General features: G+C 42.9%; 1 protein-coding gene across 2 annotated transcripts in view; it reads left to right on the forward strand.

Moving 5' to 3' along the window:
- Positions 1–26,641, forward strand: part of fam193a (family with sequence similarity 193 member A) — a 312,966-nt gene that overhangs the window by 197,632 nt on the left and 88,693 nt on the right. For both annotated transcript variants that reach the window (XM_068029230.1, XM_068029231.1), the window contains exons 4-6: positions 14,394–14,557; positions 19,509–19,676; positions 23,894–24,122. In XM_068029230.1, the coding sequence (XP_067885331.1) occupies positions 14,394–14,557; positions 19,509–19,676; positions 23,894–24,122 (561 nt within the window). The remainder of the gene's footprint in view (positions 1–14,393; positions 14,558–19,508; positions 19,677–23,893; positions 24,123–26,641) is intronic.

Raw genomic sequence — 26,641 nt, forward strand, 5'->3', positions numbered from 1 at the left:
GCTAAATCTACTGGTGACCCAAAGATAGGTAGGAAAGTAAATTGTGAAGAAGACATAAGTGATATAGGTAGGTTAAGTGAGTGGGCAAAGATCTGGCAAATGGGGTATAATGTGGGGAAAATGTGAAATTTTCCATTTTGGCAGGTAGAATAAAAAAGCATATTATCTAAATGGTGAGAGATGTAGAGCTCTGAGATGCAGAGGGATATGGGTGTCCTAGTGCATGAATTGCAAAAGGTTAGTATGCAGGTGCAGCAAGTAATTAGGGAAGCTAATAGAATGTTATTGTTTATTGCGAGGGGAATCGAATACAAAAGTAGGGAGGTTATGCTTCAACTATACAGGGTATTGGTGAGATCACATCTGGAGTACTGTGTATAGTATTGCTCGTCTTATTTAAGGGAAGAGGTAAATGCACTGGAAGCAGCTCAGAGAAGGTTTACTGGACCTGGAATGGCGCGTTGTCTTATGAGGAAAGGTTGGACAGGCTAGGCTTGTATCCGCTGGAGTTTAGAAGAGGAAGAGGTGACTTGATTGAAACGTATACGATTCTGAGGGGTCTTGACTGGGTGGCTGTGGAAAGGATGTTTCCCCTTGTGGGAGAATCTAGAACCAGGGGGTCACTGTTTAAAAATAAGGGGCTGCTCATTTAAGACAGATGAGGAGAAATTTGTCTCAGAGGGTCATGTATTTGGAACACTCTTCCTCAAAAGGCAGTGAAAGCAGAGTCTTGGAATATTTTTAAGGCAGATGTAGATAGATTCTTGATAAGCAAGTGGGTGAAAGGTTATTGGGGGTATGCGGGAATGTGGAGTTGAGGTTACTTATTGAATGGTGGTGAATCGAGGGGCCAATTGGCCGACTCCTAATTCATATGTTTGTATGTGTTCATATGTTCATAGGTAAATTGCAACAATTTGCACTTATATCACACTTTTCACAAAGGATATCTCAAGGAGCTTCTCAAAAACCACAGCAAAGGAAAAGATCAGGAAAAGGTGACTGAAAATTAGGTCTAAGAGCTAGGTTTCGATGAGTGCTATAATGCTGGGGAGAGACCTTACCACCATTGATGGAGTAAAGTGAATGGATTGTGTATGCGGCTAGACTTAAAAAAAAAAGTCACATAAAATTGGTGGATTTTTCGGAGATGAGATGGTATGAGGCCATGGAGTGTTGAGGGCAAGGATTTCGCAGTTGTTGTATTAATGAAGGTGACATCACTGAGGAATAGCATGTAGATGAAGAATGGGGTGGGAAGTTGGGGAGGCAGTCAAGGATAAATCATTGATTCCTGCAGGTGATAAAATGCTTCGGCTTTGTCGGGCTAGCTTCTGCTCTCTTGCTTAGCAAACATGAGAGAAATGTTACTTTAAAGTCAACTGTAGCCTCATGAAATATAGCTTTTTAAAGTAAAGCAGATTGGAAAATCTAGGCCAGGAGGTTTTGGCAGCACGAGATTACATTTGTATTTTGCTTTTTTGATGCAACACAAATTTTTCATCAGTGAAAGACTCCCTGTCAACCTGAAGTTTTGAAAGTGGTGCTGAATATGCAGATCAACCCATTTGTTCAACAATGATATGTGTTCAATATAATTTGGGATACCTGCGAACTGTGTTGTTTGAACCAGGCTGGCACATGAGCAGAATGAATTTTGCCTGTAATAGAGCGAGGTGTTTGTTGTAGGGAAGACAGTTTCTGTGCTGTTAGGAAAAGAATGTAGCCTCCATTTTCACCTCCAGATGTTCGTGTTGTAAGTAGGCAGAAGAGCTTAAAGTAAAGTAGGCCAGTGAGGAGTCTTGTATGCAAGACACTATTTTTGGGCACTAAGAAAATCAGACACAAATATTCACTAATTTCTTTGGCTCATTAAAAAGCAAGGTAAAGTAAATAACCCATTGAAAGATTCTTTAGTTCTCTACAAACACTTTCATGTGTTTCACACCTCCAGTGCACAGCTGAGAGGCTGCAGAATTCTTGAAGTTGACAGCTGTGGGATTATACACTGGTTTCTGTCCTGCTGATGTCTCCAGTGCTATGTGCAGAATTGTTCTTGGCTGTTTGGAGATTCTGCCTGTCTTGTTTTAAGTTTCTTTATGGGTTTAGATCCTGATGCCTGTTTCAGTCATTGTTACCAAGAAGCAATATTCATTTCTCATGAATAATCTCAACATCTGGGTCCCTTGTAGGTGTACAGCAGATTGCTGTTCCCATGTCTGCTCCTGACATTTCTCCTGGTAGGTGTTTTGGAAGGAATGTTAGTGTTTGACATCAGGTTTAATTCTGCCAGTGCTTCGAGTGTCCCTACTGTACCTTGTTCTTACATTAGGTTTGTTGGGTTATTTTTTTGAGTAGTTTCCTGGGCAAATTGGCTGGCTGAGCTTTTCTGTGAGGGTTTTCTTACTGCACTTCAATGGGCATGCCCTTGTGCTTCACCTGACTGCAGGGTGAGCTAGGTTGTTGGGTTCGATTTTCCATTTCTGTGAATTGTTCTGAATCTTAATGGTTTTGTTCTGCCATTAGGTGGGATGTAATGAATCTTATTAAATAAATTCTTGATCATGCATATGATTCTTTTGGGCCTCCTTATCTCGAGAGACAATGGATACGCGCCTGGAGGTGGTCAGTGGTTTGTGAAGCAGCGCCTGGAGTGGCTATAAAGGCCAATTCTGGAGTGACAGGCTCTTCCACAGGTGCTGCAGAGAAATTTGTTTGTTGGTGCTGTTGCACAGTTGGCTCTCCCCTTGCGCCTCTGTCTTTTTTCCTGCCAACTGCTAAGTCTCTTCGACTCGCCACAATTTAGCCCTGTCTTTATGGCTGCCCGCCAGCTCTGGCGAATGCTGGCAACTGACTCCCACGACTTGTGATCAATGTCACACGATTTCATGTCGCGTTTGCAGACGTCTTTATAGCGGAGACATGGACGGCCGGTGGGTCTGATACCAGTGGCGAGCTCGCTGTACAATGTGTCTTTGGGGATCCTGCCATCTTCCTTGCGGCTCACATGGCCAAGCCATCTCAAGCGCCGCTGACTCAGTAGTGTGTATAAGCTGGGGGTGTTGGCCGCTTCAAGGACTTCTGTGTTGGAGATATAGTCCTGCCACCTGATGCCAATTATTCTCCGAAGGCAGCGAAGATGGAATGAATTGAGACGTCGCTCTTGGCTGGCATACGTTGTCCAGGCCTCGCTGCCGTAGAGCAAGGTACTGAGGACACAGGCCTGATACACTCGGACTTTTGTGTTCCGTGTCAGTGCGCCATTTTCCCACACTCTCTTGGCCAGTCTGGACATAGCAGTGGAAGCCTTACCCATGCGCTTGTTGATTTCTGCATCTAGAGACAGGTTACTGGTGATAGTTGAGCCTAGGTAGGTGAACTCTTGAACCACTTCCAGAGCGTGGTCGCCAATATTGATGGATGGAGCATTTCTGACATCCTGCCCCATGATGTTCGTTTTCTTGAGGCTGATGGTTAGGCCAAATTCATTGCAGGCAGACGCAAACCTGTCGATGAGACTCTGCAGGCATTCTTCAGTGTGAGATGTTAAAGCAGCATCGTCAGCAAAGAGGAGTTCTCTGATGAGGACTTTCCGTACTTTGGACTTCGCTCTTAGACGGGCAAGGTTGAACAACCTGCCCCCTGATCTTGTGTGGAGGAAAATTCCTTCTTCAGAGGATTTGAACGCATGTGAAAGCAGCAGGGAGAAGAAAATCCCAAAAAGTGTGGGTGCGAGAACACAGCCCTGTTTCACACCACTCAGGATAGGAAAGGGCTCTGATGAGGAGCCACCATGTTGAATTGTGCCTTTCATATTGTCATGGAATGAGGTGATGATACTTAGTAGCTTTGGTGGACATCCGATCTTTTCTAGTAGTCTGAAGAGACCACGTCTGCTGACGAGGTCAAAGGCTTTGGTGAGATCAATGAAAGCAATGTAGAGGGGCATCTGTTGTTCACGGCATTTCTCCTGTATCTGACGAAGGGAGAACAGCATGTCAATAGTCGATCTCTCTGCACGAAAGCCACACTGTGCCTCAGGGTAGACGCGCTCGGCCAGCTTCTGGAGCCTGTTCAGAGCGACTCGAGCAAAGACTTTCCCCACTATGCTGAGCAGGGAGATTCCACGGTAGTTGTTGCAGTCACCGCGGTCACCTTTGTTTTTATAGAGGGTGATGATGTTGGCATCGCGCATGTCCTGGGGTACTGCTCCCTCGTCCCAGCACAGGCATAGCAGTTCATGTAGTGCTGAGAGTATAGCAGGCTTGGCACTCTTGATTATTTCAGGGGTAATGCTGTCCTTCCCAGGGGCTTTTCCGCTGGCTAGGGAATCAATGGCATCACTGAGTTCCGATTTGGTTGGCTGTATGTCCAGCTCATCCATGACTGGTAGAGGCTGGGCTGCATTGAGGGCAGTCTCAGTGACAGCATTCTCCCTGGAGTACAGTTCTAGGTAGTGCTCAACCCAGCGGTCCATCTGTTTGCGTTGGTCAGTGATTATGTCCCCCGATTTAGATTTGAGGGGGGTGATCTTCTTGATGGTTGGCCCAAGAGCTCTCTTCATGCCATCATACATTCCTCTGATGTTTCCGGTGTCTGAGGCCAGCTGAATATGACTGCATAGGTGTTGCCAGTAGTCGTTTGCGCAACGCCTAGCTGTTCTTTGTGCAGTACTTCTGGCTGCTTTAAGTGCTGCGGATGTTAAATCGCTGGGGGCTTTCTTGTAGTTCAAAAGTGCAATGCGCTTAGCGGCTATGACAGGTTCCAGCTCTTCATTATGAGATTGAAACCAGTCTGCATTTCTCTTCGCACTTTTGCCGTAGGTGGTCAAAGCTGACTCATAGATGGCGTCTCTGATGTGGGCCCACTTGGTCTCAGCATCCCCTGTGGGAGTGTTTTGAAGGGCTGTTACAAGTGAATTTAGAAATTTTTGTAACAGCTGTGGGTGAGAAATTCTGCTCGTGTTGATGCGCGGGTGGCCCTTCTGCTTGGAATGATGCAACTTCTTTGGTCTGAGTCTAACCTTGCTGCACACCAGGGAGTGGTCGGTGTCGCAGTCCGCACTGTGGAAGCTGCGTGTGATTTGAACACTGTTTAAGGCGGCTCGCCTTGTGACAATGAGGTCTAGCTGGTGCCAACGACGTGATCTTGGGTGCCTCCATGAAACCTGGTGACAGGGTTTAGTGTGAAAGAACGAGTTGGTGATGCAGAGGTTATGATAGGTACACAACTCAAGCAGTCTCTGCCCGTTCTCATTCATCCTTCCAACGCCATAGCGCCCAAGGCAGGAGGGCCATGAGTCATGGTCGGCCCCAACCCTGGCATTAAAGTCCCCCAGCAGGAATAGGTGTTCGGTGTTGGGGATGCTGCTAATGATGTTATGGAGTTGTTCATAGAACTGGTCTTTAGCTTCAGGTGCGGAACAGAGTGTTGGAGCATAGATGCTGAGTAGGTGTACTGGACCAGAGGTGGTGAGCAGTCGGATGGACAGTATGCGTTCCGAGCCATTTGAGGGAGGCTCTATCATGCTGAGCAAGGAGTTTCTGATGGCGAAGCCCACTCCATGCTGTCTTGGTTCTTCAGGATCCCTGTCCTGCCAGAAGAAGGTGTAGTCTTGCTCTGCTAGAGAGCCACTCGCGGGGAGGCGAGTCTCCTGAAGTGCTGCAATGTCCACATTGAGTCTACTGAGCTCGTTGTTAATGATGGCGGTCTTCCGAGAATCGTTGATTTGTGTAAGGTCTTCCGACAGGCCAGGACACATAGTTCTGACGTTCCAGCTTGCAAAGCGAAGGGCTGGTACCTTCTTTCCATTTTTCATGTTGTTTGGTGCGGTGTATCAGTCCACCTTTCGGGCAATGACCCTGAGCTCCAAGCACCCATTGAAGCAGGCAGACTGTGGCGGGACAGAACCTTATTGACCGGGGGCTGCCCGGTTTGAGGCGGGCGGTAGCTGTCCAGTGAGGTGCAATGACCTCTCCCACCGACAAAGGCAACCCGTGGCGCCCAGTTTCTACGCCAATTTATCTGGACTTATAACCCGTAACTGCTGCCTTCCGTGTTGTTTCAGTCGCTGTGAGGCAACTATGGAGTGACCTCTCCATGGCGCATGCCTGGGCAAATTTATGGAGGTTGAGAGTTGCCCAGTCGTCAAAACCCCCCTCTCGGCCTTTCTGGTGGGGTCCAAAGGAGTGCAGGACACGACGTTTGGCACCAGTATGGCTGCAGGAACTGCCGGAAACATGCCAAAGGTGACACATGACCGCCTACGGGGTTCCGCTCCGGATTTTCTGTTAGGGTTTACTCCCTTAGCCTTGGTCTCTCCCGAGACGCCCACAAGGCAGTGGGGTTGTTGGGGCCCCTACACAGGTGTAGGATGGTGCCGGTGGGAGGAGGGGATGCAAGGGGGAGGGGGTGGGGGGGGGGTGCAGGGGAAGGGGGTGCGGGGTGAAGATGGTGCGAGGGGGGGGCGGGCTGGGACGGGGTTGTGAGGGGGTGAGCTGAGAGGGTGGAGCAGGGAAGGGGACGGGGGTGGGGGGGGGTGGAAGGGGGGTAATATGATTAAAGCCTGTTAAAGCCATCTTTCATTTCTTTTTTGCTGCTAGTTTTGTTGTATTCATGTGACTTTGTGCTCATCAAGGCGAGGGAACCTCTCTTTTAGCAACCCATTGTTCCATCAACTACCCTTGAGGTCAGAGTTGGTATGGTCAGATTGCAGGGTGAAAGTTTTCAACTTGTAGAACCATTTCAAGCCGCTGACCACAATTAAATTGCATTATTGGTACTGCTGTTGTGCACACAACTGACATTTATAAAGCAGCTTCAACATAATTAAATATCCGAAGATGCTTTATGGGAACATTGTCAAACAAAATTTGTTACCGACAGGTGACCAAAAGCTTCTTCAAAGAGGTACATTTTAAGAAGTGGCTTCGAGCAGTTGAGAAAAGCAGAGAGGTTGAGGGAGGAAGTTCTAGAGCTTAGGCTGCTAAAACAGGCAGCTGATTTTTAAGGGTGAGAGCTAAGTGGTCTGGATACTGGGCCAAATGTGGGCTGGGGCTCGAAGCACAGATCTGGGTTGAGCAGGACATCACATTGAGTGTAACCAAGCAAAGAGAGAGAGATGGGGGGAAAATGTTTCTAAGCTAGAGTTTGAACCTGGACCCTAAGACTGCAAGGTTAGCATCTGACTAATTTGCAGCACTTCTAGCTTATTTTTCCAATTGGGATGTTTTTATGCATACTCTCATTGCAGCTTTGTATGTATTGATGTTTGTGCGGCATTCCTTTCTCCTGCGTGGCATTAGAGGATTCTGCAGAATTGTTAACTTAGTTGGAAGAGTGTCTGCATTTAGGTTTTTCTAAATCTATTACGTAGATAACCCTTTTCTTGGTGTTCCATTTTTCATCCTCCTCAGACATCACTTTGAAATTTTATTAGCAATGTGTAAGGTTCTCACAACCTCTTCTGCTTTGGATTTTGGACATTCCTCATAGGTTTCCTCAAATGATCCTGACTGGCTGTGGAATTCATTTTCTTTTACTGCCTTGCTTTCACAAAAGCTTTTGTGCAGCTGCATTTCACAGCTTATTCCACTATTCTTCCTGCTCCAGATATTTTGATGCTGATGAGAGCATAGGTGCAAAATAATTGTCGACAGTGATTTCTACATGCATCCTACTTTCAGTGGCTCCATTAGGTTGTTCAATCATGAAGGTGTGTAGAAAAGGCAACTTCAGTTTCTCTTTTGTCTTTGGGATGAGTCATTAAACTGAGGCCCTGTCTCCCTGTCAGGTGGATCCCTTCAGACAACTCAAAAAAGAGCAAGGGAGTTCTACCTGTCTCCTGGCCAATATTTGTTCCTCAACCAACATCACTAAAATGATGTCCAGCTGTTCATTTATCTGATTGCTGTTTGTGGGAGCTTGCTGAGTGCAAATTGGCTGCCGTGTTTCTTACATTATAACACGAATATGCTTCAGAAGAACTTCATTGGCTGTAAAGTGCTTTGGAACATCCTGCGGTCATGGAAGGTGCTCTAGATATGCTGCTTTCTTTTCCTTTTATTTTAGTTGCAAACATACCTGTTTGATATAAACTGTTCTGTTAGCCAAAGAAATAGTGAAGAAATCAATGCAGATGTCGCTTCAGTAATTTGTGGTCTCATTTGTAATGTTCTTCCATGACACATTCAGTGTGTTGCCATCACAGATGAAGGGACTGTGCTCTATTGAGACTTGCTCCCATCTGTTTGCTCATGATACACTTGATTATTGAAAGTAGGTTGTGAGCAACTGTCTGTTCATGTTTGGCTTCTTGTCTGTCTTAGTTATCGTATAATAGCAAAGGATTTAGTCAAACACTGCAACCCTGACAAAATGATCTTCAGGATTCCCAGCCCCTGTCCTATCCCCAGCTCCACACAATAATGTTCCTTGCAGTGTGCCTCTTTTCTCCCCTTTTAGCAATGGAAGCTTTAAAGCACATAGAATTTTGGTTACACAACATTCTTTCTCAATGTTTCATGTCACATTGTGGAGCATTTTCCAACATGTCATGAGTATTTTGCTGGGATCTAGCTGTGAAGTGACAGTACCTTCACGACTGGTGAATTTTTGCCTTTATAGTTAACTGCATGAAGTTTTATCTGTCAAGTCTGTCTATTTCTGAAATCAATGATGTCTAGGATTTGATTGGTCGAGTGGCTAAAACCAATGCTGGTTCAGTTTGTGAAGATTTGATTTGGTCCTGGTTACCATGTGACTGGATCACATGGTGCCTTGCACGTTGATGCGTTATCTATGATAACGTGTGATTTCGTGTGGTCTCCACCTAAATCTCTGCCCCAACCTTTCACCGCCTCTATCTCCCTCTTTTCTCCATTTCCCCCCAACCCACCCCCCCCCCCCCCCCACGACTACCCCAACCCTGTATGCCCCCTGCCACCTTTCCCACAGTTCCTCCCAGCCTTGGTTTATTTCTTGGCCTGATTGTTGGGTTGCTTCAGGCTAGGGTCACCCTGAACCGCAGTTAAGTCTAAATCAGATTTATTTTTGCATTGATTCAAACTTTTAAGAACTTAAGAAATAAGAGCAGGATTAGGACATACAGTCCCTTGAGTCTGATCTGCCATGGCTCATCTACCTTCAACTTCACTTTCCTGCCCTAGCCCCATATCCCTTATTATCTTTGTGCCCAAAAATGTATATTGATCTCAATCTTGAGTATCCACAGCTCTCGGGTGGAGAATTGCAAAGATTCACAACCCTCTGAGTGAAGAAATTTCTCCTCATCTCAGTACTAAATGGCTGACCCCTTAACCTGAGATTATGACCCCCCCGTTCTAGACTCGCCTGCCAGGCGCAACTTCCTCTCAGCATTTAGCATGTCAAGCCTTTTAGAATTTTATATATTTTAATGAGATCACCTTTCATCCTTCTAAACTCCAGAAAATATCGGCCTTTCAAATCAGTCTGTCCTTGTAGGGCAACCCTTATCCCAGGATTCGGTCCAGTGAACCTTCTTTGCACCTCCTCTAAGGCAAGTATATCCTTCCTTAGGTCAGAAGAGAAAAACTGCACACAGTACTCCAGGTGTGGTCTTACCAATGTCCTGTTTATTTGCAGCAAGACTTCCTTAATCTTGCAGTCCAACCCTCTTGCAATAAAGGCTAGCATACCATTTGCCTTTCAGATTGCTTGCTGTACCTTATGTTAATTTTGTGATTTGTGTACAAGGTCATCCCTCCGCGTGGCAACATTTACTGGTGTGTCACCTTTTGAAAAAATATTTTGCTTTTCAATTCTTCCAAGCAAAGTGGATAATCTCATATTTCTCCACATTATATGCCATCTGCTACCTTCATGCCCACTCATGTAACCTGTCTGTATCTCTTTGCAGCCTTGTTGCATCCTCCTCGCTGCTTACTTACACACCTAGCTTTGTATCATCATTAAATTTGGATGCATTACACTTGCTCCCTTATCTCCTTTGTCATCAGATTCCAGAAGTTGCTGTTGGTTTCAGAGGAGTAATCAAGTTGAACACTGGCATTTTTGGCATCATTACTACTGCAAAATCCAGGCCATTAGGTTTGACAGGAGGAAAGGAGAGTCTCAAAAAGGAGTTTCAAATTTTATCAAGATAAACTTCAAAGGGATCAGAAATAAATTGCTCACAGTAAACTAGGCTGAACTGTTAAATGGGTACACCTACAACCAGTGAGAAGCATTTAAATATGATACAAACCCAGTATGTACCCTTAAAAGGTAAAGACTACACTTATATAGTTAAGTAACCATGGTCAACAAATTATGTAAGCTACGTATCAAGTTAAAAGAAAAGGCATACACAAATGTAAGGAAAAGCCGTTAACACTGATTTGGGATCATGAAGTCTCATGGCTTCAGGTCAAATATGTGCAAGGAAACCTCCTGCTAATTATCACCTACCACCCTTCCTCACCTGAAGAATCAGTACTCTTCCAATTTGATGAACACTACCCGGAAGATGCACAAGGGTAGCAAGAGCACTGAATGTACTCAGGCTGAGAGATTTCAGTAACCATTATACCGTGACTTGGTAGTGCCATCATTGAATTAGGAGTGTGATGAAATACTCTCCCCTTGCCTGGAATATTGCGGCTCCGACAACACTGAGGAAGCTCAACACAATCCAGGACAAAGCAGCCCGCTTGATCAGCACCCCATCCACCACCTTAGATATTCAATCCCTCCACCACCGATGCACAGTGGCAGCAGTCTGTACCATATACAAGATGCACGGCAGCAACTCACCATGCCTGCTTCGACAGAATCTTCCAAACCTGCGACCTCTTCCACCTGGAAGGACCAGGGCAACAGATGCATGGGAACACCACCACCTGCAAGTTCTCCAAGCCACACACCATCCTGACTTGGAACTATATCGCCGTTTCTTCACTGTTGCTGGATCAGAATCCTGGAACTTCCTCCCTAACAGCACTGTGGGTGTACCCTGCACCAGATGGGCTGCAGCAGTTCAAGAAGGCAGCTCACCACCACCTTCTCGAGGGCAACAAATGCTGGTCTTGCCAGTGACTTTCACATCCCATGAAATGAATAAACAAAAGAATCTAAATTATTAGTATGGATTGTAAATATCTGAGGCCCAAACTGATTCCTGCAACAACCCCACTAGTTATAACCTGCTAACCCGAAAATGACCCATTTATCACTGCTCTCTTCCGTGTACATTACTGCTCAATCCAAACTAATATATTCCCCTTAATCCTATGAACACTAATTTTGTGTAATAATCTCCTGTGTGGCACCTTATTGAATGCCTTCTGAAAATCCAAACATACTGCATTCACTGATTTTCCCCCCTTGCTATCCTGCTAGTTATAACCTCAAAAAACTCAAATAGAGTAGTCAAAAACCATGTCATAAAACTGTTGACTAAACTTAAATCATATTATGAGAGGTAGCGGCTCAGTGATATACGGTCGGGTGGGAGTGACCCTGGGAGTCCTCAACTTTGACTGCAGACCCCATGAGGTCTCATGGCATCTGGTCAAATGCAGGCAAGGAAACCCCCTGCTGATTATCACCTACCATCCTCTTTCAACTGATGAATCAGTGCTCCTCCATGTTGAACACCACTCAGAAGAAGCACTGAAGGTAGCAAGCACACAATGTACTATTGGTGGTCCAAGAAATTGGCGATACCAAGAAATGGGTGAAGGCACCGGACACAGCAAAGGCTATGGGCCCTGACAGCACCCAGCTGCAGTACTGAAGATAAAAGTAATATACTGCAGATGCTAGAAATCTGAAATAAAAACCAAGTGCTGGACATACTCAGCTGGTCAGTGTGGAGAGAGATGCAGAATTAATATTTCAGTTCTGTGACCTTTCATCAGAACTGGCAAAGGTTAGAAAAGAATTAAGTTTTAAGCAAGTGAAGAGGTGGGTGGGGGCGAGGTTGGTGGGGAAGAGAACAAAAGGGAAGGTGTGTGACAGGGCAGAGGGCAAGATAGGTTAAATAACAAAGCTGTCGTGAGACAGAGGCAGAGTGTGTTAATGCTTGTGGTGAAAGACAAAGCATTACTCCAGAGACTGTTAATGGCAGAATAAAGAACAGCTCTGTCTACATGAGAAACACGCACATGGTTATAAAATAAATAATAAAATAAAAATTTAAAAAAGGCCAGCCATGCTCTGATATTTTTGAACAACGTAGAATGCCTAATCGAAAGATGAGGTGCTGCTCCTCCAACCTGCGTTGATGTTCACTTGAATACTGCAGCATGCCAAAGTCAGAGCAGTGGGGAGTATTGAAATGGCAAGCAACCAGAATCTCGGGGTCATGCTTTCTGACTGAGTGGAGGTATTTTGCAAAGTGGTCACCCAATCTGTGTTTGGTATCCCAATGTAGAGGCGACCACATTGTGAGCAGCAAATATAGTATACTAAATTGAAGAAAGTACAAGTAAATTGCTGTTTCACCTGGAAGGAGTGTTTGGGGCCTTGGATGGTGAGGAGAGAGGAGGTAAAAGGGCAGGTAATACACCACCTGCATGGGAAGGGGGCAAGGTGTCGGGGGTGATGGAGGAGCGGACCAGGATGTCGCGGAGGGAAAGATCCCTTCGGAATGCTGACAGGGGAGGGGAGATGTGTTTAGTGGTGACCCCTTGTTCTCACCTTCCATCCCACCAGCCTTCACATCAAAAGGATCATCGTCCGCCACCTCCAGCGTGTTGCCACCACCAAACATATCTTCCCTCCACCACTGGCACACAGTGGCAGCAGTGTGTACCATATGTGAGATGCACTGCAGCAACTTGCCAAGGCTCCTTCAACAGCACCTTCCAAACCTACGACCTCTTCTACTTCGAAGGACAGGGCAGCAGACGGATAGGAACACCACCACTGCAGGTTCCCCTCCAAGTCTCTCACTATCCTGACTTGGCAATATATCACCATTCTTTCACTGTAACTGGGTCAAAATATACTGCAACTCCCAAACAGCACTGTGGGTGTACCTACACCACATGGACTGCAGCTCAGCACCACCTTCTCAAGGGCAATTAGGGATGGGCAGTAAATGCTGGCCTTGCCAGTGACGCTCACATCCCATGAATGAATTTAAAAAGTTCATGGGGACTGTTCAAAAATCTGGTGAATTTTGGATGATCAAAACCAATGCATCCACAATGCTTCACAAACCACTGACCACCTCTAGGCGCTTACCTATTGTCTCTCGAGACAAGGAGGCCAAAGAAGAAGAAGACGACCACCTCTTAAATCCTTAGGATGCATACTATCGGGTCCAGGGGATTTGCTGACTTTGAGTCCCATTAATTTCTCCAGTAGTTTTTCTTTAATATTTATTAACTTTAAGTTAGTCGCTGTCAGCCCCTTAGTTCCCCCTTTTTTTGTCATTAACTGGCTAGTAGTATTTTGATTTATATTCATCCTTGCCGTAGGCTTTTGCTTTTGAAAAATAAGTGTCTGCAATGTGTAAAGCACACCAAAATGTTGAATGTTTTATTTCTGTTTGGTTTATGGTGCACTGGTACACTGCTTAATTGCTAATTGAGGATGCACTATATAGCTGCAGTCCAGTTAATTTGTGTGTTTGGTAGCTAAAGGAAGGATGTTGACTAGGAGAACCTTGGTACTGTTCATATTGTACCATGTGGTATCATCGGGGTGATGGTGATGTTGTGGTAATGTCACTGGACCAGTAAACCAGAGGGCCAGCCTAATGCCCTGGGGAAATGGTTTCAACTTCCACCGTGGCAGCTTGTGGAATCTAAATTCAATTAAAATCTGGAATTGAAAGCGACTGTCAGTAAGGGTGCCACACAACTATCGTAGATTATTCTAAAAACTCATCTGGTTCACGAATGTCCTTTAGGGAAGAAAATCTGCCATCCTTACCTGGTCTGGTCTATGTGTGACTCCTGACTCCAGACCCACAGCAATGTGGTTGACTCTGAACTGCCCTCTGAAATGGCCGAGCAAGCCACTCAGTTGTCAAGGGCAATTAGGGATGAGCAACAAATGCTGGTCTTGCCAGCGATGCCCGCATCCCATGAAAGAATAAAAGAAAATGTGGCCTTTATTGTCCACCTGAACCAACAGAACTGCCAGCAGCATTTATTTCATAACTCATCAAAAGGATAGGGCCTGCAATGCAGCACTCCCTCAGTCTTAAATTGGAGGGTTGGCCTAGATAATGTTTTAAATCCTGGAAGTGAAGTTTAAACCCACAACTATTACTGAACCAGGTTCTGCTGTGTTTGGTGATAAGTGTTGTATATAGCTGCATTTTGTTTGGTGTTTTTTTTTTCAATCGTTGAAAGTCTCTGATTCAATTTTATTTCTGCTTCTGTGCCACGTGACTAAAGAACCAAGACTTCTTATTGCATATGCCCATGGCTACTAATGGAGCGCCCCAGGACTCAATAAGTGGAAGACTGGCTGTCGGAACGCAGTCTGTACCCGTTACCGACGTCAACACTCCTGCACCTTCAGAAATAGCTTGCAACTGTGAGGCATGCAATGAACGCAGGTAAGTGTTTCTTATAATTCTATCATATACTCTCCCTCTCCTATAGTCATCAGATAATCTGCTCTCACTCGTGTCATTGCTCACATGTGAAAAATAACCACTTGAGCAAGACAGTGAAAGACAGCAGCATGTGAGGAATAGTATCTTTGCAAGCAGTTCACGCCTTCAGAACAGGTGGAAAGGAGAATACTGGTGGGAAGAAGGAAGAAATGTTTCAGATAGATCTGTTGATCTGATGAAAAGCTAAGTAAAGGTATGTCACCGGACTTGAAGAAACCACCAAGCTTTTTTTTTTGAGTTCTGTTACAGCAATTTGACCTGAAATCTTGAAGTAAATGCTTTCTTTTCCAATCCAGTGTTGTATTGGACTTGGGTTAAATCTTATCTCTCGCCGCTTTTAATTATTAAGTACTTCCTTCCTATCTTGCAGAGCCCCAGCAGTATCCAGTGACTGTTTAGTGACTTCATGCTGTCCTTTGGTACCCTAAAGTATAGGCTTTATCTTCGAGAATTTTAGTCTTCTGTCTATTTTTGAATACTTTCTCCAGACTGTTAAAAATTCTCTAGGATATTCAGTGCACTATGGTAATTGATAAATCAGTATTTTTCAGTCCATTGAATAGTTCTAAAAAAATAGTCAGGTAATTTACTGTTTTCCCTTCATTTTCAGTTTCTCTGCTACTTTTATCCTTCAGAGGTCTAACTTCTCCTCCACCCCTACAACCAATCCTTTATATAATAAAATGTTTTATTACTGTGCTTAACATCTTTATCTGACTTGCTCGCCCGTGTCCTGTTTGCAACAGTTATCATTTTTAGCCTGTTTTCTACAATCCTTCATTTTTCGTGTCTATATTGCATAAATTGTTTTTCTTATTTCCGTTTTGATTTTGCTGTCTCCCTCTTCACTGCTTGTTGAACTAGCTTATTTTTCTTTATAGTGATCTTGCATAATTAATGATTACAGTTTTAAAGGTTTCAATTTTTTACAGAATCAATCTATCTTTCACTGTGAAATATCATTTTAATTGGACCTCATTTCATGAAGTTTGCTTGCATGGGATAATATATTTGTCTTGTCCCTGACTAGTGTTGGTTGCCATATTACCTATGAATTAATCATATTAGTCACTTGCCTCCAGATTTCTAGTTCTTTTATATATGATAGAAGATATGCTGATTACTTGACAGAGCCAGAACCAGATCTACGTCCAAGTTTCCCCAGTGGAGCGTAGCATATTTCAAAGAGTAGTCTATCCACAGTTAATACTTCAGATTTATTGTTTCTCCCGAAGTGCTGTAAGAAAGTGGCGGTGGGCCTTCTCCCTGAACTGCTGCCATCCTTATGGTGATACCATGATTTCAGGATAGTAACCCAGCAACAAATGAAGGAACAGAAATACGTCAGGATGGTCTTCTGCTTGGAAGAGCAACTTAGGAGTGATGGTGTTCCTGCACCATTGCTCTTCTTGTCCTCTCTTGTAACCTTGGTGTTGTGCTGCAATGCATTCTGTAGATTATACATAATGCCACCACAGTGTGCTGATGATAGAGTGGGGTGAATGTTGTGGTAAGGGTGCCAATCAGGCAAACTCCTAGATGGTTTACTTTGAAGTCTTCTGTTGGATCTTCTCTCAACCTTCTTTGCTCAAATGAAAACTGAAAAAGCTTCGACAACATGTCTCTATTTTCAGCAATATTCAACATTTCATTACAAACAGGCAAATGGCCAAATACTGCAGCCTAGACAGTTAAAATTGGGTGGAGCTACAATCTACCTTAATGTATACATATAGGAATGGATCCCAGACCTCGATTATACAAGCTGTGTGCGGGAGAGATCATTGAGGCAGATGTGATGCACTTCAGCTGTGCTACGTAGGATTCAGTCAAGATACGTGCCCCCAGGTTGTACACTTTATTTCAAGAAGGATAGCACAGACATGGAGCAGGAGTACAAGAGTTTCATCACAACTATAAAATGGCTTGTCCCTCCTCATAACTATAAAGCAGCTTGTCTCTGATTGGCCAAGGCTTTGACCTGAGGAATGAACCAGTGAATGAGTGACAGCCAGTCGCTGGTTCATTCCTCAGGGCAATGCCTTGACCAATCAGAGTCAAGCTGCCTGGTTTAAATTTCAAACCAGGCTTGGCAGTTAACTGTCAGTCGCCGTAAACTGGTACATTCTCCATGGCAATGCCTCTACCAATCAGAGTTCACTTGCCTACCAATCAGCTCTCTCTTCTCATGCAGTATAAGTTGTTGTTTTCCCTTACATTGGGTTATTCTTGTGATTCTCCTGACGAATGCAAGATGAAAAGCTTCAACATGTCTCTATTTTCAGAAATTCTCAAGTTCTGTACTACCAAACGACTAAATGTTGAATAGTTAATCCATCATTTGGGTAACAGTAGAAGGGAAGGTAGACATTCATGGTAGGTTTTTAATTGGCGTTTGTCTGATTTGACATTGTGTTATATACTTTGCGTAGGTTTGGTTATGCATCAAGTTGAATCATCAATTTTCATATTTTAGAGTTTATTACAGAATTGTGCATTGGGAAGAAGGATTCCCAGAGCATCTAAAGAGAGCACAGGTCATGAGAGATGATGTAGGTGTGCCTTCAGTTAATGATGGGGTAGTGAGAAAATGTAATGTGGCTGAAATTTGAATAGGTTTTCTTCCTGTTGAGGGCCACATTCAATCATATTCTACGCAGAAATATGATTTCTCCCCTTCCCCAAGTTGTTCTCAGCTTGTTCTCCCACTTAAGGGAAAGAAAAGTGGCAGGTTTTACCAATTCACCGTTTTTAATCTGCCAATCTTCACAGCCATAAAGTAGTATAGAGTTTTAGTGTTCTTTGTTTAGGGTGCAACCCGGCAGTGTTGCTCCTTTAAGAGTCAGAGAAATTTTCTTAATTAGCTTTTTTAATATATAACTGTCTTTAAAACAAAAGCATTGCTTGATCTGTCTTCATTCTGAGTTAATGTGGGTATTAATCTGGAGTGGTGAATTTTAATCTGAGGTATGCTGAGCTAAGCAGAGCAATTATCAGCCCAGTAGTTGCCAATCTAAATACTGGAAATGCATGTCAGTTGAGGATAGGATGGGATATGCTGTAATGCCTTCTGTTGTAGAATATCTTGGTGACACTTCCTGTTCAGGCTTGCATGTGGAAAATGGTTTGTTTGAGGTAATTCTGCGTACCCATTTCCCTAGTAAACTCTACTGAGTCAAATTTTTATGGCCAGGTGAGAAAGGGGTCTAGGGTTCCCTTTCAGCCTTCACACGCTCTTAGCGTAACAAGGTTTAATTTTAAACACACTTTGGTGAATCCTTACTCACAGCATTTCAATTTTAAGGCAAAAAAACCAGCACAAACAGGCTTTCTTAGGTTTAAAGAAGAAAAGTTGAAATTCATTAAACTTAAGCTTAAACTCTAATTCGGTTGACGCTTACGAATACACCACGCACTCACGCTAGCATGTATACGCGATACCTGCAAATAGAGACAGAAAAGAGTAGAAGAAAATCAAGTGGAAAGGTTTGAGGCAATATCTGAAGAGTTGTTACGGTTCTTCGAGCTCAATGTAGAGTCCTTGATTGTAGATAGATCTTGCTTTTCATTGGGGCTCAGTATTCTTCCTAAACCTTGTTTGCTGTAGGAGACTTTTCTCTCTTGGGGTTCATGTGTCTTCAGAGGCTTGTGAGAAAGAGATGGGAGCAGACTGGAGAGAAATCTCAGTCCAGGAGCAAACTGACTTTCTGCCCAATCTGTTTGTACAAATTCAAAAAACTCAGGTTACCCAGCAGGATAGTCATGTGACTGGGTAGTTTGACCATGTTCATTTGTGTATTCGGACATCTTAGCAGTCAACCTGGAATGTGACCTTCAATGTCTGGTGATCAAAAGTCCATTGTGGGCTGAATGTGTCAGGGAATGGCTGCTTTGTCCTTCCAAACACACTCTGTTTATATGCAAATGCCTTTTCAAGCCTTGACTGATCTGTTTAACAAGTCCTTTCTTCACTCCAGTAACAATTTAAAATCTATGTTCTTGCCAAAATTAATGTGCCTCATTCTTGGCAGTTGGGGGCCTAGCATGACACAAGTAAACACTATCACTTGTGCATTTTCTCAAGCAACAAGCGCAGAGCAAAATTTAAACTAGCTTTTCAAGTTAGTACTTGATTCAGCAACTACACATCACTGCCAGCATGCAATAATATCAATGGGAATATAGGAACAGGAGTATGCCATTCTGTCCCTCGAGCTTCAAGATCAATTGTATATCTTATCTCTATTTACCCGACTTGATTACAGAACCTTTAATACCATTTCCGATTCAAAATTTATCAGTCTCAATTTTGAAATTTTCTGTTGATGCCCAGCCTCAAAATTTTTTGGGAAAGAGTGTTCCAGATTTCCACTACTCTTAGCGTGAAGAAGTGCCTCCAACATCAAGCTCTAATTTTTAAGTTCATACCCTCTTGTGCTTGACTCTCCCACTAGATGAAATAGTTTCTATCAACCCTATTAAGTTCTCTAAACTCCTCAATGAGATCACCCTTTAATTATTTTTATATTCAAGGTAATACAAGTGCAATCTGTTGTCTTAATTAAACCTTTTTAGCCCCGTGTCATTCTGGTAACCTGAACCTAAATCCACATGTCCAACAGCACCCGAGGACCGAGCTCAGAGGAGCTAAAAGTTGGAGCTGGTTGAGTTAAGAAGTAGTAATTAACATTCTGAAGTGGATGGCCTGTATTCAAGTACTGGTCTGCTGGAACTTGAGCAGCTGCCTAAATGTGCTTCAAAGGGATATTGCACGCATGTATTTTAATCCACGCGCAGGCCCTGTATTTAAAGGAAATGGCTGCTTGAAAATGGGTGACTTTCTTCCTCAAGGATCGAAGTGATAGTTATTGAATGAACTCATTCTTTATAGAGAAATATCAGCAGAGAATGAGCGAGAATCCCAGCAGCTTCAGCATTATTGGTCAGAGGTACGTTACATGGTTCGGTGTATTTATCGTCAAGCTGGGACACCGTTGGCTGATGATCAGGACCAATCGTTGGTGCCAGATAAGGAGGGAATGAAAGAACTGGTAGACCGGTAAGTGATTTATAATTTATTTAATCTATAATTTATTAATTATTTATTGTGGAAATCTCTGTGGTGAATCTGAAAGTAGTTTCAGGGAATGTAGACAAAGTCACTATAGTTTGACTGTATCTGGATCCATTTAGCTCTCTATGAAGTGATGCACATTACATGTTCCAGTGTTCGAGCACTTCATGAGTCAGCAGCCTTCAACATCTGTAGAGTTTGAGACTAAATTTTCTGTCAAGTTACTCAACGAATTGAATTGCTGAAAATATCATAGAATCATACAGCATAGGAGACCATTCGGCCCACTGAGCCTGTGCCAGGCCTTTGACACAGCTGTCCAATTTGTCACACTACCCGTTTTTTCCCCATGGCCTTTCATATGTGAGCTTAGACACAGTTAGACTGTTGAAGCGTAACTGAGCACAGTCCTGACCTGAATATGTATACTTCCAGTCACTCAGTAACCATTTAGTTCTCTCCCTCTCATAAAAGTCAGTGTTGTGAAATGGCCACAGCACCTAAGCCCAGGCAGGCCTCCTGTCTTTAGTGCTGTGCAATTCCTGCCTCCAGAAACCTTATTGCATTTAGATCATTCACCCACAGGTTAACACAAACCAAATGTGTTGTGCCATAGACTTGGAATGTGATGCTGTGCAATATCGGGAAGAAATTTCTCCTTGAGTGAGCAGAGCAGGATATCAGTATTTCCTTTTGATTTCCTCAGAGCTAGTGACTTGATCTAATTCAAGACTCTTATTTCCTAAACAAGCTGAATTTTTTTTTAAAGGATTTAAAATTAGTGAAGATATCAAATTGCTTTAAACTATGTTTTAATTGAACTAAAAACACTATTTGCGTCATTATATAATTGTAATTATTTAAAACAACATGCGTGAGACTAGTCCTAAGCTTGGAGGATGGTCTTGCATTTAAACAACACATTTCATGGCTTCACGATATCCAAAAGTGCTCACAGCCAATGAAGTATTTTGAAGTGCACTCACTGTTGTATTGTAGGGAGACATGGTAGCCAGTTTGCTTATAACAAAATCCCATCAACAGCAATGAGATAAATGACTATATATGCACTCCTCTTGTGCATCCCTGGTTTTAATCCCTCCACCATTGGCAACCATGTCTTCAATTCCTAGGCCCTAAATTCTGGAATTCTCTCCCTAAAAATCTCTTCCTTTGCTGCTTTTGGCACTTCTTAAAAACTACTTCTTTGATCAAGCTATTGGTCATGTACCCTAATATCTCCTTATGTGGTTCAATTTCAAATTTTTTGGATAATGCTTCTGTGAAGTGCCCTGAAATGTTTTAGTACATTAAAGGTGCTATATAAATGCTTCTTGTTGTTGTAGAAATGCACCTCATTGGTCCTTGCTCAGTTTGGCGTGGAAGAGGTGTTGTTTTGCTCTCTGATTCCTCTTTCCACCCAAACCCTGCCGCTCCCCTCCAAGCCAATCTCAGGGTTTTGAGGTCAGTGATAGCACTGTTGACTACTGCTCCAGATGGATTAGTTAACGAGATAAAGATCAACCTGGGACCTCCCTGTTCCGTACAGCATAGCTGAGCCAAGAGGGGAATGAGCAACGTCTTTAGTCCTATTATTATTCTAGGTTGGCTTTGAACACAAGAGAAAGGAGTGCATTCTCTTGCTTCTTCAGATGTATTTCGGTAATGCAAAATAGTTCTGAATGGGAAGAGCAGAAAGAATTGAATTAACAGTACTTATGCATAAGGGAAAATTATATAATGTCTTAATAAATTTGCACACTGCATTCTTGAAATGTCATTCCAAGAAATAAATGTACTGAACCAGTCTTGTGAAACCTGTTGGGAAAGATGAAGCAAAATACTGCCAATGCTGAAATCTTAACATCAAGTGCACAGAAGGAGGCCAGTTAGCCCATTGCACCTATGCCAGCTCTTTGAAAGAGCTACAGATTAGGCTAACTCTCCAACTCTTTCCCCATAACCTTGCTCATTTTTTGTTTCAGGTACATATTCCATTACGTTTAAAAAAATTACTATTGAATTTGCTTCCATCGCCTTTGCCAGCAGTGCTTTTCAGATAGTCATAAATCACTGCATGGAAGAAGATTCTCCTCATTTTCCATCTGACTTTTTTTGTCAATTACCTTAAATCTATGTACTCTGGTTGCTGTAAACAGTTTCTCCCTATTTACTCCGTCAAAACTCCTCATTATTTTAAAAACCTCTATTAAATGTGAAGCACGAATAAAAATTGCTGGACAGACTTGGATCAGTAAAACAGAGCAGAGAACATATGAATTAACATTTTGGATGTGGAGCCTTCGATGGAACTGCAAGAAGCTACAGATGAAAAGCATTTTAAAAGAAACAAGCAGAGGGAAGGGAAAGGCAAATGCTTACACACGCAAGCAGATCTGTCTGTCAAATGGAAATTAGAAAGTAGTGAACTGACTGAAATGATATTAACATGCGCCAATTGGACAAGGAAGCCACTCGGCCCATCCAGTCTGCACTGACACTTGTGAGGAACAATCCAGTTAGTCCCATTCGCTGGCCTTTTTTCACACATCCCTGCAATTTATTCTCCTAGCAATATTTATGCAATTTGCTTTAGAAAGCTGCTATGAGTCTGTTTCCACCGCCCTATCAGGCAGCACGTTCCAAATCCTAACCACTTATTGCATAAAAAATCTTTTTCCTCATGTTACAACATGTTCTTTTTTTAATCAAATCTGCTCTTCCCTACCCCCACCGTCTCCAGTCTATCCAAGCAATTGTAATCTCTCATTCCTAGAACCATTTTAGTAAATCTTTCTTGTCCCCTCTCTAAAACCTTCACGTTCTTCCCAAAGTATGGTGCCCAGAATTGGACATGATACTCTAGCTGGGCGTGAGCTAGTGTTTTATATAGGTTTAGCATAACCTTCCTGGCTTTTGTACTCCGTGCCTGTATTTATAAAGCCCAGGATCCCATATGCTTTAACCTGTCCTGCCACCTTCAAAGATTTGCGCACAAACAGCCCTAGGTGTCTCTGTTCTTGCCACGCCCTTTAAAATTGTATCATTTAGCTTGTATTGTCTCTCCTTATTCTTCTGGCCAAAATGTCTCGCCTCGCACTTTCCACAACAGAAGAGATGGAAAACGTTTACATGAGGCAGAGAATGTGAATAGTTTAGCTGATGGGGTGTAAAGATGGAAGCATGCAAAATTAGAAAAGCCTTGGAAAGTTGGCCGTCTTCTGAAAACACAATTGTATTTTGTTTTGAATGAAGGGCACAGCAAAAGCATCCCTCAGGAAAAGTCTTGTTATTTTAAAGTTTGAAAATAAAACTTGATAATAGGCTGTGCAGCTTTGTGCAAGATTGCATTTACTTCAGAGTAATGAATGCAGTCATCTGCTCGTCATTCCAGTTCCTTATTGGATGGTTTTCCATCTGAGGAGGAGCTGTGGAATTTAACTTCATAGACAATATTCTGCAGGAAGGACTAATCAGGATGATGCAGTTTGGGTGCACTACCCTGATACATGTCTCAAAAAGTGTCTCAATCTGTTGTGATAGGACGTTTCTTCACTAATAACCAAGTATAGACCAGTTATTCATAAAAGTTTAGGGAAAGGGAACCAGAGAATAAAGGAGGCAGAAATTTATTTTTCCACTGTTACATGTATGTGATGTTCATTTGATTATAAACTTGAGTACACTTATTACAGAAGTCAATAAACAGAGAATCTTTGAATTTATTTAATCGCTAGACTGGTCTTTTTCTCTTTTGATGTTGTCTCCCCTTTGGCTAGGATGTGTTTTTGGATGTCCCTTGTTACTGCTCTCCAGTTGCATGGTTAGCTCTCTTTTTAATGTTCAGCTCTATTAAGCCTCCTTTGTTTATCACAAGGTTCTGCCAACCTAGACAACTACATTAAATGATACAAAACACAATGCAAAATACAATTATGCATGCCACAAAAGGTAACTTGCATTAGCAGCCTCTGATGAACTCAAACTTAGCCTCATACATGTGGTAAATGAGATGGTAAATGGTATATCTCGGCGTGAACTGTGTATTCCCTAACTCCAGTACTTCATTCCTGACGTGTGTGTTTGCTGGAGTTGGCATAATTACTTTTATACAGAGGTACAATTTAATTTTCTTAAATCTGAGAAATTGAGACTTGTAATAGATGATTGATATGTGTTTTTTTTTGTTCCCTTGGCCTTAGGCTATGTGAACGTGACCCCTACCAGTTGTACCAACGCTTAGAGCAGCAGGCCAGAGAGTATGTTCTAGAAATGAAGGTACGCTTGCTCCGACATCTGTCGCTGGGATCCAAAGTCACAACAGTGGCGCAGAGCCCGCCGCAGGCACATCAGTTCATCTCAGTCCTATTGGAGGAATACAGCGCACTCTGTCAAGCTGCTCGCACAATCAGCACCTTCCTTGTTACACTGGTAAGTTGCAAAAACAAGTCATTGCTGTAACTCTGCATGTAGGTGTGAAGATATGTACCCTATGTGACAATTACAAACATTGACCACCAGGAAAGGACCACCTGGTCCATCAAGCCTGACAGCCACATTGGTGGTGGCCTGAACCTCATGTCTAAACACACCCCTCCCCCCACCTCTCCTGCCAAACTCAGCCACAAGACAACATTTATCCCTGTATTTTGCAAAAGTGTAAAACGTCAAACTGTTGTCATGTGTGTCCTTTTTAATACTGACCCTACAACGTGGAATTAGTTCAATTATTTGAGTGGTAGAAATTGTTGTTTTTAGGTTTGTGCTGATCCAGGTGAGAAATGGGGCTTCAGACAAATCATAGGATTTTTCAACACCAACGTTTAAACATTAATGTCTCTCAACCCATATGTACACTTGTGTCAGCTCTCTGAAAAAACTATCTGCTGAGTCCCATTTCCCTGCCCTTTCCCCATATTTTTTCTTTCTCAAATACTGAAAAACTTCTGTCTTAAAACTGTTATGTATACTGCTTCCACCTTTATTTCTAATTTTTTTTTCATTCATGGCATGTGGGCATCGCTGGTAAGGCATTCCCTAGTAAGGCATTCTATGTCCTATCAACCCTCTGCTCAAAAGAATCCCTTTAATGAACTTATTGATGAGTAGAAATGATTTTCCCCTATCTACTTGATTAAAACCTTTTATAATTCTGAACATCTCTGTGTCGTCTTAAACTTCTCTATTCTAGTGAAAGGAGCTCCAGTTACTCTTGTCTCTCATAATTGAATCTTATCTTTGGTATCATCTCAGTGAATCTCTTCTGCAGCCTTAACATGCTTGCTAAAGTAGGACACCCAAAACTGGGCAAAATATTCTGACTGCAGCCAGTCGATGATTTGTGCAGCTTTAGCATCTCTTTCCTTTTGAGCTTTGTGCTCCTCTTTATAAAACATAGGACCTCATTCTTGCAACTCTCTCATTTTGCCTTTCCACTTCAACATTAATGTATCTGAACCCAGAAGTCTTTATGCTCTTAAACCATTTAGTGTTTCTGACGTCTTACAGTTCCTTCCAAAGTGTGTTACCTCACATTTCTCAGCATTAAATTTCATCTGACATCTATCTGCGCAATTTGCGAATCTGGTTCAGTTCTGCTGAAGTCATTTGCAGTGTTCTGCAGCATGAACGACAATCCCTAGTATTGTTCTCCCATTGTCCAATCCAATATTTCTCTTTCAACTAACATCATCACAAAACAGATCACCCAGTCATTTGTCCATTTGGTATTTGTGCACAGATTGGTTGCCGTATTTGTTGACAAACAACAGTGATTGCATTTCAGATTTCCAGCATCTGCAGCATTTTGCTTTTTTTTAATGATTGTACTTGAGCAGTAATCCATAGTTTTTAGCACTTTGGGACATCCTGAGGGTGTTATTTAAATGTTAAATAAATGTAAGTTCTGTTTTCTCAGTGAAAGCTTAGCCATAATATTTGTTTAATAACTCAACTGTTCCATCATCCTCCATGTGAAAGATTTGCTTTTTAATTTCTGAGCCATTCTACCCTTTACGAACATAGGAACAGGAGTAGGCCATTCAGCCCATCTAGACTGCTCCACTATTCATTTAGATCATGGCTGATCTATACCTCAACTCCATCTACCCACTCTTCTCTATCCTTAGATATCCTTGCCTAACAAAATTAAACTATTCTTCAAATCAAAAATCAAGAAACTGAGGATGCTGGAAGTCTGAAATGAAAACAGAAAAGACTTGAGACTGTTCAAGTCGGGCAGTGTATGTGGAGAGAGAAATGGAGTTGCTCCAACTCTGCAAATATTCTTTTGCTTCTATAATCTCTTTCAATTTTCTTTTATTTCCTGCCAATCCCACATGCCTTTTCTTATTTCCGCTCTATATTTTCTATACACTGCTTGATTTTATTTTGTATTGTTGGCCACATCATTTTGTTTTATGTCTTTAATGCTCATTTTAATTTAACTTCATCTACTCGGCCAAAGAATTCCAGCCTCTCCACAGCCTCTTTGCACCATGATCATTCATCAGGTGGCAGGACCGTATCTCCAACACAGAAGCCCTCGAAGCGGCCAACATCCCCAGCTTGTACACACTACTGAGTCAGCGGCGCTTGAGATGGCTTGGCCATGTGAGCCGCATGGAAGATGGCAGGATCCCCAAAGACACATTGTACAGTGAGCTCGCCACTGGTATCAGACCCACCGGCCGTCCACATCTCCGCTTTAAAGACGTCTGCAAACGCGACATGAAATCCTGTGACATTGATCACAAGTCGTGGGAGTCAGTTGTCAGCGTTCGCCAGAGCTGACGGGCAGCCATAAAGACGGGGCTAAAATGTGGCGAGTCGAAGAGACTTAGTAGTTGGCAGGAAAAAAGACAGAAGCGCAAGGGGAGAGCCAACTGTGCAACAGCCCCGACAAACAAATTTCTCTGCAGCACCTGTGGAAGAACCTGTCACTCTAGAAT

The sequence above is a fragment of the Heterodontus francisci genome, chromosome 4, assembly GCF_036365525.1.
Source record: "Heterodontus francisci isolate sHetFra1 chromosome 4, sHetFra1.hap1, whole genome shotgun sequence".
Taxonomy (NCBI): domain Eukaryota; kingdom Metazoa; phylum Chordata; class Chondrichthyes; order Heterodontiformes; family Heterodontidae; genus Heterodontus; species Heterodontus francisci.